This window comes from Anabas testudineus, chromosome 24, assembly GCF_900324465.2.
Source record: "Anabas testudineus chromosome 24, fAnaTes1.2, whole genome shotgun sequence".
NCBI classification, from domain to species: domain Eukaryota; kingdom Metazoa; phylum Chordata; class Actinopteri; order Anabantiformes; family Anabantidae; genus Anabas; species Anabas testudineus.
The window spans coordinates 14,173,594-14,186,448 of record NC_046632.1 but is presented as its reverse complement, the minus strand read 5'-3'; the positions used below and the strand labels follow the sequence as shown (position 1 = coordinate 14,186,448).

The window sequence follows — 12,855 nt, the reverse complement described above, 5'->3', positions numbered from 1 at the left end:
AAACATAATCAGAGAGGTGACATACAGTAAATAAAGTGTGTTACTCTGGTACGCACAACAGGGACACCAAATTGACGGGTAAATCAGTCTGCAGTTATCGGAGTCACTTGAGTTTACTGGGCGAACAGAGGGCAAAGTCTGAATGCAGCACAGACAAAAGCCCTGCTGTAGCATTCCTCCACACATCGCAGGTGGAGCGATATTTGCTCTCACTAGCTGGAAACCATCCGGGTGAACCTGGACTCAGTTCATTCAGCCTTGTGCTGTTATGGTCCAAGATCGGCCCCAATGATTTGCCCATTTTGTGTCCATTTTGCTCTGCTTCACAACCTCCCAACATTCTGATGGATTCAGGTCTCTCATCTGGGTGCAGGCCTGCATTTTGCAGTGCTAACAACTAATAGCAGGCTAACTGTTGCTGTGTGTAAACAATGTTGTTTCTATGGTAACTTGTGGCCAGTGATTTGTAAAAACATAGCACAAAGTTTCTATCATCCTGTCAACAGCATATGGGTAGCAAATGTCTCGATAAGCTATATCACTGCTTTTTGCAAGACTTCTAGGATGTTTTTAATGTTGATAGTCACCTCAGCATGTTGCAAGTGTAGCTTTGTTTTTCTGTATGATATGTAAACTTATATAACTCAAAATATAATTCCAGTTTCTCCTGCTGTTCAATAACATTTTCAGCTACTGCGGAAGCGCCATATTGGGAATGATATCGTCACAATCGTGTTTCAAGAACCTGGGGCACTTCCCTTCACTCCCAAAAATATTCGCTCACACTTCCAGCATGTCTTTGTGATCGTGCGGGCACATAACCCCTGTTCTGACAACAGCTCATACAGGTGAGATTTAACAACACCTCATGAACTGTACAACATGGGATGTAAACTTCTAGATGTCCAGTAGAATGTGTGTGCCTTTTAATGTGTGCGAGAGTTGGTCAGATCCAAGAGTCTAGTCAGCTTTGTATAACCTATAGAAGTTATATACAGACTTATATATTGATAAAAGTAAACAATTTGTTCTAAAATGTGACAGACATTGTCAAGACACCTATTTAGGCTGTAGTGTGTAGGGTTTTCAGATACCAGCAATATAATAACTCCATTTAAAAAAAACATGTTGTGTTTCAGCTGACCTTTTCTGTGTCAATCTTTATAAGAAAGACAAAGTGTTGTAGTCTTATAATGTGTATTGTGGCCATTGTATTTTATATATTTAGAAAAAGTGCTTTTGTTTTACCTACTGTAAGCACACGACTTCTCATGAATCACTTTCCGTGATTGCTAAAATAATAGCGCTCAAAGAGTTGTGTAGCACTCGTTGCATTTGCGGTTCCATTACTTTGTCATGGAGTAGGCTATGAGTGTTGTGAGCCCTCTCTACAGCTCACGATTTATTACCACATTGTCAGAGACGTATAATATAAAATACAGTGTTCCAGCCTGGAGTCATTTTTAAGAAATAAGAAATATTCTGCCTTAGCTGTAGTTCCTGTTAAAACTATTCACTTCTGAAGGACATTTCATTCTGGTAATGCTTGCATCTGTCTTGTTATCTAGTTTCATGTCAGTCTCTCTTATCTTTCTGTCAATGAGTTCATCCCTCTCTTACTAATGGCTCTTTTAATTGCTGTCTGAGGTCTTAATTGTCCCCCATGGGGCTACTTTGGTAATGAGCGACAGTACAAACAAAGAGCCATGCTATAGAGTGAATATTGAGAAAATACTATTTACACATGCATTCTGTGACTCACAAATGTGAATCAAGTTTACAGAAGTTAAAACCTAATATTACACGTTAGAGATTGAATTTCAGGTTTCAGAAGAAGCACACCCCATTGTTCAATGTAAACATGTCCCCTGCTCTCTAAAGGGCTTCACTGTTAGTGGTCAGAAGCACCTGTTACTACTAAGGTGTTGGTCTGTTTGCAGTAACATTACTTAACTTTTGTAAATGTCGGCAGGAAGTCTGAAAAGAAGATATAAATGAAAAATATTGCCATTATTGGACTGAAGTTGTGTCTTTCTCCTAACCCAGTTAATTGATTTGTAGGTAGCAGTTTCACATAATTTCTTACTCAGTGTTAATCTGTGTTGATACCCAGTGCGATGTGAACTCGAGTTTGTTTGGCTCTTTTTAGATTAAAAAAAAAACAAAAAAACGTCATTGTCATATGGATTATATGACCATGATTTATCAGTGTATATATGGCAAATATTGTTTATACCACTTGACAAAACTATGATAAATAATTACCTTTTTAGTAGGTGGTGTTAAAAGGCTTTTAAAATATATTTTTACTTTCTTATACATCAGAATCCTGCACTCTAGCACCAGGCTATGATAGAGAGCAGAGCTGCTTTACAAGCAGGTTGATTTTAACCTTTAATGATGCTTTAAAATATGTCCAGAGCAACACAAATATCAATCTAATGCAGTATTGTTGACTATAGGTATAATAGTTTTTAAAGTTACTGCAGTGCTGCAGTTGAATATATTAGACTTGTGTTACACTAGACAAACATATGTTGAAATGTATAACATGAGAATTAATTTCCAGGAAAACAAGTAAGGCATCAAATCCTGTATGCCTTCAGGGCTAAATACCTGTATCAGCTTAAATATAAGCCACTGTTGTTTTTTTCACACAGCCACTGAAATTATGAGATTAGACAAGAGACTAGACAAGCAAACATTACATAATATGTGGTAATAGTGACTGTATGATGAGTCAAACGTAACAGAATGATGTGCAAAATTGATTGCTTCCTTACACAGGTTGGTTCCCACTATTCAGTTGGCTTTACCACTTTCTTTGGTCTTTGTCGTACACTGTGATAATTCTATTAAAATATTATCGTTCCTACAGTTTCAAGTTTTGTAGGTGGTAGTGTCATATCATCTTTTTCCAATCTTTCCTCAAAACTCCATCCTGAGTCTAACTAAGATGGAATAGACTTATACCACAAACATTACTGTAAATACTGTACAACCTAAATGGTTTGTGCTTTGAGGTCTACCTTATGGTATATGTACCTTCCCCATGTCCACATTCATACACCTCTGAGCCACCCACTACAATAGGTATTGACATGTTCTTTTTCTTGCCCTGGCTCAGTGGGCAGCAGGTCGTGGATACTGCAAGAGTGGAGCTGCCCACACACGGTATATTTATAAGACCACAAATCACTGAAACCGCAGGAATGTGCTCTTTCATTTCTGCTGCCAAACCTCCTGCCACGAGTATCATACAACAGCCACAGAGCCCAGCAATGTCCACTGCTGTGCATTCTCCTTTCCTTTTTTCTCACGCTCATCCCCTTTTCTAATTTGGTCTTTTTTTTTTTTCCTCATTCACTTTTTTAATGCTCTCTCTATCTTGCTCTTTGGCTTTTATACCTCCCACCCGTCTATCATTCTTTCTTTCTGTCCTGCATGAGTCACAGGTCTGTTGTTGACTGGCTCACAGGTGTTTGAGATCAGCATAAGTGCTTTTAGAGCTTCAGTGTAATGTACTGAGTGATGTTTGTAGTGATGGAGAAGAATAAGAATTAAAGGTCACATTTTATTTTAATCATTCGTTCAGCCAGCTTATAACCACTCAAGCTGCTCTTCTTTGAAATACCCTCTAGAAGTAATTTTTCATCGACATTAGAATAAACACAAAAAGCTGTCACTTGCATATAGGCTGAGGTGCTTGATTTTAAATCCATAGTGTAAAGTCAAGTTACAGTGAAGTACAGTAACTGAGAAAAAGGTTCAAATCATTTGAATTATTCTCTGTGAAATTAGGGAAATAACATTTTTGAACATACAAGAGTTCAATGTTCATTTTTAATATAATACGTTCTTCTTATGTTTACATGTTTGTACATGGACACAAACATGCACATTACCTTATTCCCTTCTTCTTGTTTCTGTCCATGAGAGTTCAGTTATTTGAACAGCATTCATAACATATTAATTACTGACATTTAGCATTCATTTGTCAACCCAGTAATCAAAAGTCTGTGTTGTCCTTCTTCAAAGACAAGTTTCCTCTCTCAGCCCTGTCTGTCACAAACAAGGACAGGTGAGAAATAAGGTGTCAATAATTTGACAGTTGGTATAATTGAACACTGCACGTCTCAGGTGACTACAGGGTATCTCTGAGGTATGTTTAGAAATATGTGGGAGACATATTGACTTCAGTTGCTTATTAGACAAGGCTATTAATCCTGGTGTCAACATGTGTGCTGATGCATGTCAGCAGGGAATCGTGTGGGATGAGGGCTTTGACTTCCAGTGCTACTTTTGTCAGCTGGTAATTATCACCTGAGGATCTGTGATTGAGCTCATTTGGTCATAAAGGATCTGAGACTAGCACAGGTTAGGTGACCATATACAGACATTATTCTATTTAGGTCATTTAAACGCTGTCTGCATGCTTTTTGTCATTCAAGTTGTCTATGTGTTTGCCTCTTACAACAGAAATATGTTTTTCTTTCTGTAAGCAATCATTGCTCTGTCTTTTTCGTCTCCCACACAGTCTGTCCTTCTCAACCACATTTTCCTTTTCTCCCTTTTTTAAGTCTTCTGGGGTTGTTTTGGGCAGGAGATTTGGAATAGCACTCTCCCCTCTTCCTCTTCTCTCCTTCCTCTCCTTGTCTGCCCAGCTGAGTTCCTGACATACTAGACAGTGCAAACTGCCTTAGATGGCTATTCCAGGGAGTAAATGAAAGGAAAAGGGAGTTGGAGAACAGCAAAAACAGGGAGGTACAGGTCATGAAAATGAACTACATGCTACACAGAAAAGGCAGCAACTCCAGTAATATTTATTGTGAATGTTAGGGTAGATGACTCATTTTGAAGCATATTATACAGAAGTCAAGAAGATTATTTTACCAAAATCTGGCACCTTATTTAGTTATTTGGGTAGTCCAGAAACGTTGATTTGTTAACCATCAGTTCTTCTCCTCTCTTATTTTTCCTCTCACTGAACCTTGTACCCTTTTTTTTTCTCTTCCTGGTCTACTTCATCACTTGTAGTGTGGCAGTCACTCGTTCCAAAGATGTCCCCTCCTTCGGCCCCCCTATTCCAGAGGGTGTGACCTTCCCCAAGTCCTCTGTGTTCCGGGACTTCCTGCTGGCCAAGGTCATCAATGCCGAAAATGCTGCTCACAAGTCACACAAGTTCCGTGCCATGGCCACTCGAACACGCCAGGAATATCTGCGTGACCTGGCTGAGCGTCACTCCACCAGCACGCCCATTGACCCCTCTGGAAAGTTTCCTTTCATCTCACTGGCCCACAAGAAAAAAGAGAAAAGCCGACCATATGTAGGAGCAGAGCTGCACAGCCTCGGGGCTGTGACTTGGCCTGTCCATGCTGAGGATCCTGGGACAGGAGGGGAACTGGAGGCTCTTCTGGCCTTTTCCAATGACTTTCTTATCCTGCTGGACCAGGAGGCGAAGGCGGTTGTGTTCAACTGTGCCACTAAGGATGTGATTGGCTGGACACTCAGCAGTCCTGCATCTTTACGGATTTTCTACGAGCGTGGTGAAAGTGTATCTTTGAGGAGTATCGGTAATAACACTGAAGATTTCAAAGAGGTGGTCAAACGTCTAGAGGTTAGCAGACACACGCACAGCACACCACACACACTAATACAGTATGGGGTGAGACTATAGATGTAGAGTGGCAAGAAAAAGTATGTGAACCATTTTTGTCATAAAACATGATCTGATCTTCAAAAAGTATTAACAAATATGATGTGCCTAAAAAAAATAACACACAAAACAAATTCTGATCTTTCATGTCTTTGGAAAAAACATGAAAACCTCATGGTGCAAGTGGAAAAAAATATGTGAGCCCTTGGAATAACTGGTTGACACTGCAAACTGGCCAGGCCCTGATGCAGAAGAGCAGGCCCAAATCATTATGTCTCCACCATACTTTACTATTGGGATTGTTTTCATGATGATATGCAGTGACCGTTTTAGCACTACAAGGTTTTTATGGATGTCCTCAATAAAGACATAAAAGATCAGAATTAGTTTGTGTTATTATTTTAGGCACATCATATTTGTTAATACTTTTGAGTATGATGAAGATTAGTTCACATACTTTTTCTTGGCACTGTAGATTATGAAACTGTAAAATCGATTCTTCCTGCAATGTCAATATATTCGCTATATTTTTATATTTAAATAATTAACATTTCTTTTTGTCCCTCTGCTACCATTGTTTACCATCACGACACCATGGTCACAGCATATTATACTAATTAAATTAGGTCCATTACGGTCAAGTTATTTTACCAAGAAACCTGACATAATGCACTCAAGTCGAGTCGAGAGTCAGAACTACTGTTTTGTTCCCTGTTCCCATGGCACTGCTCATGCTGGAAAACTGAATCAAATCCATGTAAGAAGGCTCTGGATGAAACTAAAGGGTGTCAAAAAGGTGACACACGTTCACTTATAGTACGGTGCACAGGCCAGCACTGAGAAGCCAAGTGAGTGGACTTAAATGCTGTTGGCTGTCACCTGGCCCACTCACAGCCTCTCCTGGTGTTCACTGTTAGCTGTCAGTCTGCCAGCATGACAACATTTACAAAGCTGTTGTCTCATTACTGGTCTCTGCTTATTGAGTGAGTTTCAGAAACACCTCTGGACAACATACTCCTAATCGCTCATACACCTACACACACAGTGAAGTGGAGCTACCTTTTCCTTATCTGTTTCCATGGAAACTGCTTAGAAAAAAAAGTGTTTACTTATGTAATCATCAGTGCTAAAGAATACATTAATTTCCCCAGCCTCTCCCGACCCTCCACCGACTGTGTGTGTGTGTGTGTGTGTGTGTGTGTGTGTGTGTGTGTGTGTGTGTGTGTGTGTGTGTGTGTGTGTGAGAGAGAGAGATGGTTTTGTTATTAAGTATTTATGTAACCTGGATTGAGCCCAGCATCGTTGATTTGCACACATGCTTACAAACCTAACATGGAATACACACACACACACACACACACACACACATGTTATTTGGCTCTGGAGTCAGAGGTGTATCGCTTTCATGTTGCATTTTATACATCAGCTGTTACTCTACAATCATTTGGACTACCTTGGAGGAGACATCACTGTCTGTCTGCCTCTCTCCCTCACTATATGTGTCTCTCTCATGCTTTCACCCCTCTTTGCTCACTTTTTTGATATTATTTTCTCTTTATCCTTATTTATTTATTTGTGTTTGTTTTCATGTTTGTGCTCCCTTTCCCACGCACACATGCAGAAGCATCAGAGAACATCATAAACAATTATTATCAGGTGCCAGTCTGCAGTATGATTTATTCATGCATCCCTGTGAGGTTTTACCCTCAAGTGGCTAGGTGCATCACTAGAGAGAACAAGGATGGTATGTGTTGTGACTGACCACAGTGGAAAATGAAGTTGAGAAAGGTGATTGGCTTTACCAGAGCCATTGTCAACTCACTAGTTGCTCAGTTAGAAAAGTCATCCAGGTTGCGTGGCCTGACAAACATAACTGTTTTATTACACAGTAGAGGTCTTCACTTCACATGCTGTAAAAAAACAAGGGCGCCAGCTTTGCTGCCTCCCTGCCCTGCCTGAATGAGAGAAGTCACATTCTTTTATAAAAATATGAATTTAAAGGTTTTCTCTTCCTGAACAAGGCATAAAGTCTCACAGACAAACATCCTGCTTTCATTTCTTCCATCTGTCGATAGTGTCTGAATGCATGTAAACACACACATCTAGTCTGATGTATAGCACTTAGACAAGAGGACAAATGTATTTTTATTTATGGCCATACATTTCATACAGTCTACATATGCACTGAACGATTACACACAGTGCACAAATATGCAGACTTGGATAATCCCACCTACTGTCCTGTTAATAAGTTAAAAGTAATTCATGTCATGTTTAATGGTTGTGCAAATGTATTTGAATCTGTGGAACAAAGGGTGCCTTATTTGTGAAATATTTGTTTACCTTCTTTTTTCACTCTCTATCCCTTTCTATTTCCTTTCGGCTTATTTTAACATCTCTCATCCTGTTCTTACTGTCACTCCTCTCATACTCTCGACGTACATTTCTCTATTTTCCCTTTGTCCAGTTCCTGACTAAGGGCTGCGAGACATCAGAGATGACTCTTCGTCGAAATGGTCTGGGGCAGCTCGGCTTCCACGTGAACTATGAAGGCATCGTGGCTGAGGTATTTTATTGATCATGTAGCATCACAATAGCAGATATTAGTCTGCTATTGAGAATTTCACAATATGGAAACAAATGGAAATCGATTTTTTTTTTTAATGGAGAAAACTGCATTATAGGATAGGTTCACAAAAAACAACAATCAGATGTGCATAAGAATACTGAAACAGTTTTTTCCTGCTGTAGCCACTCCTCATGTTAATACAGCTCTTTAAGAGATCCCTCTAAAATAAGCTTCCTGTGTAAGTCATTGAAGCCAAAATCTACTTAATGTGTAAAAATGTATTAAAGTTTATCTGGAGACAGTGTAAGGCGCTAAGCTTCCAAATTAGTCACATTAAATGGATAACTTCCAAAGTTGCATAATTTTTTTTAGAACAAGTGGGCGTGTTGATCGTGTTTCTATCATGTGACTTGCACTGCAAGGAACGAAATGCGATTTTCACAGCATACTTTTTGTCTCATGTCATGCCTCCTGTGCACTCTGCAGTTGTCACTCCTTGCTTAAATTAAAAGGAATATTTCTAGTATGTGAGAACGCATTTGACACAAAAGTCTCCTTTTTGTTTGATGTACAGTGGCAAGAAAAAGTATGTGCACCTTATGAAATGTTGTAGTTTTCTGCATTAATTTGTAATTTGTAAAACATAATCTGATCTTTATCTAAGTCACAACAAATATGTGCCTAAAATAATTAAAATTCTGAACTTTCATGTATTATTGAGAACAATAAAAACCTTGGCTTTAGACTTCCTGTTTTGGATGTTACCATTTGGAGAATGAAGCACCTCACCACTGCAGCTGTAATTCAATCAAACTTTGTTACTGTTAGGTGGAGCCATATGGATATGCCTGGCAGGCTGGACTGCGGCAGGGAAGCCGATTGGTTGAAATCTGCAAAGTTGCTGTAGCAACACTGACCCATGAGCAGATGATCGACCTCCTACGGACCTCAGTGTCAGTACGTGTTGTTATCATCCCGCCACATGATGACGCCACACCACGCAGGTAGGCAGGATGGAGGATTTTTATATGCCATCATTTGTTGCCTGGTAGTACTTTTGCTAATATGTTAATTTTGGTTACTGAAATAATCTCAAGGGCAGTAAAGGAAGTAGAATAGTCATTAGAAATCACATTACTTTAAGACAAAATAATATTTTAGGAAAAAATATTTGAGGTTCATGAAATTAAATTAAAACAGGATGTTTGTCACTGAGCTAGACTCTACTCTGTCTACAGGGGCTGTTCAGAGCTCTATCGGATGCCTGTGTCAGAGTACAAAAGTAGTAGCAGTGATAGTGGCTCGTTTGAGTACAAGTTCCCCTTCCGCAGCAACAACAACAAATGGCAAAGGACGTCCAGCAGCCCTCAGCAGTCACTGACTGCCTCGCCACAGCCTCACACACCTAACCGGGCCATCAGCCTTGGTAGCTCTGTAGGAAAGACCCTGTCAGCTGAAAGGCTGGAGAGGGGTGCAGTCATTCCACGCAGCGTCAGTAGTGATGGTCGGCCTCTGGACACCAAAAGGTTTGAACCTTCAAAATGAAGTGTTCATGGCATATTTATTTCTTTCCAGACTAGATGTTTTAATCTTTCTTCAGTTACTTCTTTTCTTTTTGCCTGGACATTCCCATAGCTCCTGTGTGTATGTGTGTACATCTAGCAGAATGTCTCCAGGCAGTGAAAGCTACAGCCTGGCCTCCTCTCTGGCATTGGGTCGTTCCCCTCACAATCGAAGTTCTCCCAGCAACCTGTCTTGTTCCGGTGAAGCTTCTGGAAGCTCAGCTCATTGGAGACAGAAGTCCATGCCTGAGCAGTAAGAAAGAGGGGTGGAATTGTCTTCGTCTGTACCTGCGTTTTTGAGATATTATCATATCAAAAAAGCAAAAATATCTTTTGAATAAATCATTTTCTACCTTTTATACAAATTTTTGAGTACTGTTTATGTTTATTACATGTCTATGTTTTAACTGTCAGCTTAGATAATCGTGTGTTATAATGTATAATTTATCAGTTTTCTTCTTTGGGAAGCATAAAATCTGTTCAGCACTGACAAAAACCAACAACTGGACTCATCTTGTGAGCTAAAAGAGTTGGCTTAAAATAAAAGCATTCATTTGACAGTTGTATCAGTGCATTGAATTAGTGTAGGAGAATGAGGTGCTAGCATGTCTGTCTATGATAATGATCTTGACAGAGCCCATTTTTTGTCTTCCACCCACTACAGCCTGTGGGAAAATGTATTATGTTTCAAACTCAATTATACTGTCATTTCTAGCTCTGCATTTTTAGTCATTGGAAACACATTTAGCTCATTTCGTGCATGTGTGCTCATTCACCAGGTTTGCTGGGAACCGGCATTCTCCAATGTCTTCGGAGAGACGAGAAGTGGTTGGAGATGGCGGGTCGAGTGGAAAGTCCACTCCCAATTGGTCACGAATGGACGAAGGGGGAGGAGCAGAAAGAGGGTCTACAGGTAAGTGTGTAACAGTGGAGTTAACACAATATATTGTAGTAGGATGTTTTCCACAATATACAATTATTTACTGGGCTTTAACACCAGTCTACGGACAGCGGACAGTGCAGGGGAAACAAAGTGCCGTGTTTTTTTGTGCCTCCTTTTATGCCAATGACAGTTTTTCAATTTTTTTCTTTGAGCAGCCTTCTAGTGCTGAGATGCCAAGTGTGACAGCATCCTCACTGCCTCTAAACAGCACTTCTCTTACCCTTCTTACCCCCTTCTCCTCCTACTCAGCTAGCTGTGAATAATATAGTGCCTTCACAGAGATCTTAATGCCTCGGTAGACAGACAAAAGGCAGGAAGATAATGAGACAAATGGAAATAGGAAGAAGAGAATGCTAAATGTGGGGGGAAAGAGAGGTGTTCAAACAGTGATCTCAATTATAGTATTTCTCTCGATTATATAAAGGAAAAAGAACAGGAACAAATTCCTTTCTTTCCGGTTAACACAGCTGACCAGCCTACTCTTTGTGTGCCATTCTTTTCCTCCTTCCAGCCTGCTCCTCGTTCTCCACTGCAGTCTTATGTTTCATTCATGTTTTTATCGTCTTCTACATTGGCTTTCCTTTAATTATAAGTATTTCTCTCATGCATCTTTTTTTCCAGCTCAGTCTCTGAAAACCACAGAAACTGCATGCTCTTCTGCTGCTCGTCTGATTTCCAGCAGGATGTTGCTTTAGTTAATTGTCGACCAGCCTGGTTTGAGCCATGTCCTTAACCTGTTCTTGGTCGCCATAATCATAAAGAAAGGCCTTAGTCTTTAATTTTGTGATTGTTTATAGTACATATGTCTTTAATGGTCAGGGTGGAACAATGCAGGCTGGGTCAGCTCAGGCCGAGTCAGCCAAGTGTCCAGCCCTGCACAGTCTGTCTCTGTGGTTTAGGGTTCTGTCCTTCTCTCTTCCTCCCTTTTTTACCCCTTCACCCGCTAGTTTTCAGCAGTGATCATGTGGCCATGTGTTGTCCAGAAATAACATGAGTCATGCAGAGGGCAGAATGCTCACTTTTGCTCACTTTTTTTTTTCTCCCACTCAAGTCCTGTCGCACATAAACAAGACACTAACGTGGTCCTTAGTGTAGCCTATGCAATCTTTGCTTTATAATAATCATTGCATAAACTTTAACACAACATTTGCTTGTTATTTTTGTTCTGATATCCTGTGTCAGGTTTCTGGGTAACTGATGCCAGTGACACGATCGATAAATGTGTGGACACATAAACGCCATATGTATGGACAGCCATTTAAACATACAACCATGTCTAATTAGTGCAGAGGGCCCGGGGGGCCCAGTGCAGAAAAAACAACGCACTGTAATAAATATTAAAAATATGAGGGGTTTACTGCTTTAATAGTTTCACCCCACCAGATGTTATACATCCCTTAACTCTCCTCCCATGGTGCTGTGGTCATTAGCTGCCTACTCTGTATCTCCTTGCATAACATCTAGACAATTATACAACAGATCCATTTATACCCAGAGTTTTGCTTCAGGACACATACGCACATTCTCTCACATGGCACAGTTTGCCCAGAACAAACAAAGCCAGCATGCATTGTCTGGGGACGAATTTCTGTCTGATGTGCATTGCTTTTGATGACAACTGATCTGTTTTTTTGTTCGTGGACACAACAGAGACTGAAGACTGAATGAAAACATTGTCAGTGTTATGAGCCTCATGGAAGCATGAATGCTCTACCACCTAAATTTGCAAGAATGAGCAGGGGAAAACATCTCTGCTGAATCATCAACAAGTCACGTTTGCGTCACAGGGTTCATACATGTGTTTGTTACCAACTCCAGCTGCGTCCAATGTTGTGGTCTTTTTATTGCAGAGGCCCCAGTCTCCAAGTCTGGTCAAGGATACTCAGGAGCTCCCCGCATCCAGAGGCAGGAGCAGGTCATTCACCTGTCGCCGAAGAAGGGAAGCCAGGTTGGTCCTTTAACAGTTTTCTTCTACTATCACATCCCTGACATTGTACTTGCGTTGTATAATGCTCTGTAGTCCCTTTTCGCCAAAATACCTTGTTACCTTGTTACCTTATTAAGGACTTCTGTATTTAGGTAGTGTTAGTTTGATGTCTCTGTCAGCATTAGTTAATAATACTGT

At 40.2% G+C, this 12,855-nt stretch overlaps 1 protein-coding gene across 4 annotated transcripts in view; it reads left to right on the top strand.

Annotated features, from left to right (window-relative positions):
- sipa1l1 (signal-induced proliferation-associated 1 like 1) overlaps nucleotides 1-12,855 on the top strand; it is a 62,699-nt gene that overhangs the window by 40,124 nt on the left and 9,720 nt on the right. For 3 of the 4 annotated variants that reach the window (XM_026341092.1, XM_026341090.1, XM_026341091.1), the window contains 8 exons: nucleotides 691-848; nucleotides 5,038-5,617; nucleotides 8,124-8,222; nucleotides 9,054-9,229; nucleotides 9,464-9,751; nucleotides 9,888-10,040; nucleotides 10,567-10,700; nucleotides 12,581-12,678. In XM_026341092.1, the coding sequence (XP_026196877.1) occupies nucleotides 691-848; nucleotides 5,038-5,617; nucleotides 8,124-8,222; nucleotides 9,054-9,229; nucleotides 9,464-9,751; nucleotides 9,888-10,040; nucleotides 10,567-10,700; nucleotides 12,581-12,678 (1,686 nt within the window). The remainder of the gene's footprint in view (nucleotides 1-690; nucleotides 849-5,037; nucleotides 5,618-8,123; nucleotides 8,223-9,053; nucleotides 9,230-9,463; nucleotides 9,752-9,887; nucleotides 10,041-10,566; nucleotides 10,701-12,580; nucleotides 12,679-12,855) is intronic. The other variant, XM_026341093.1, reaches the window with a different exon arrangement.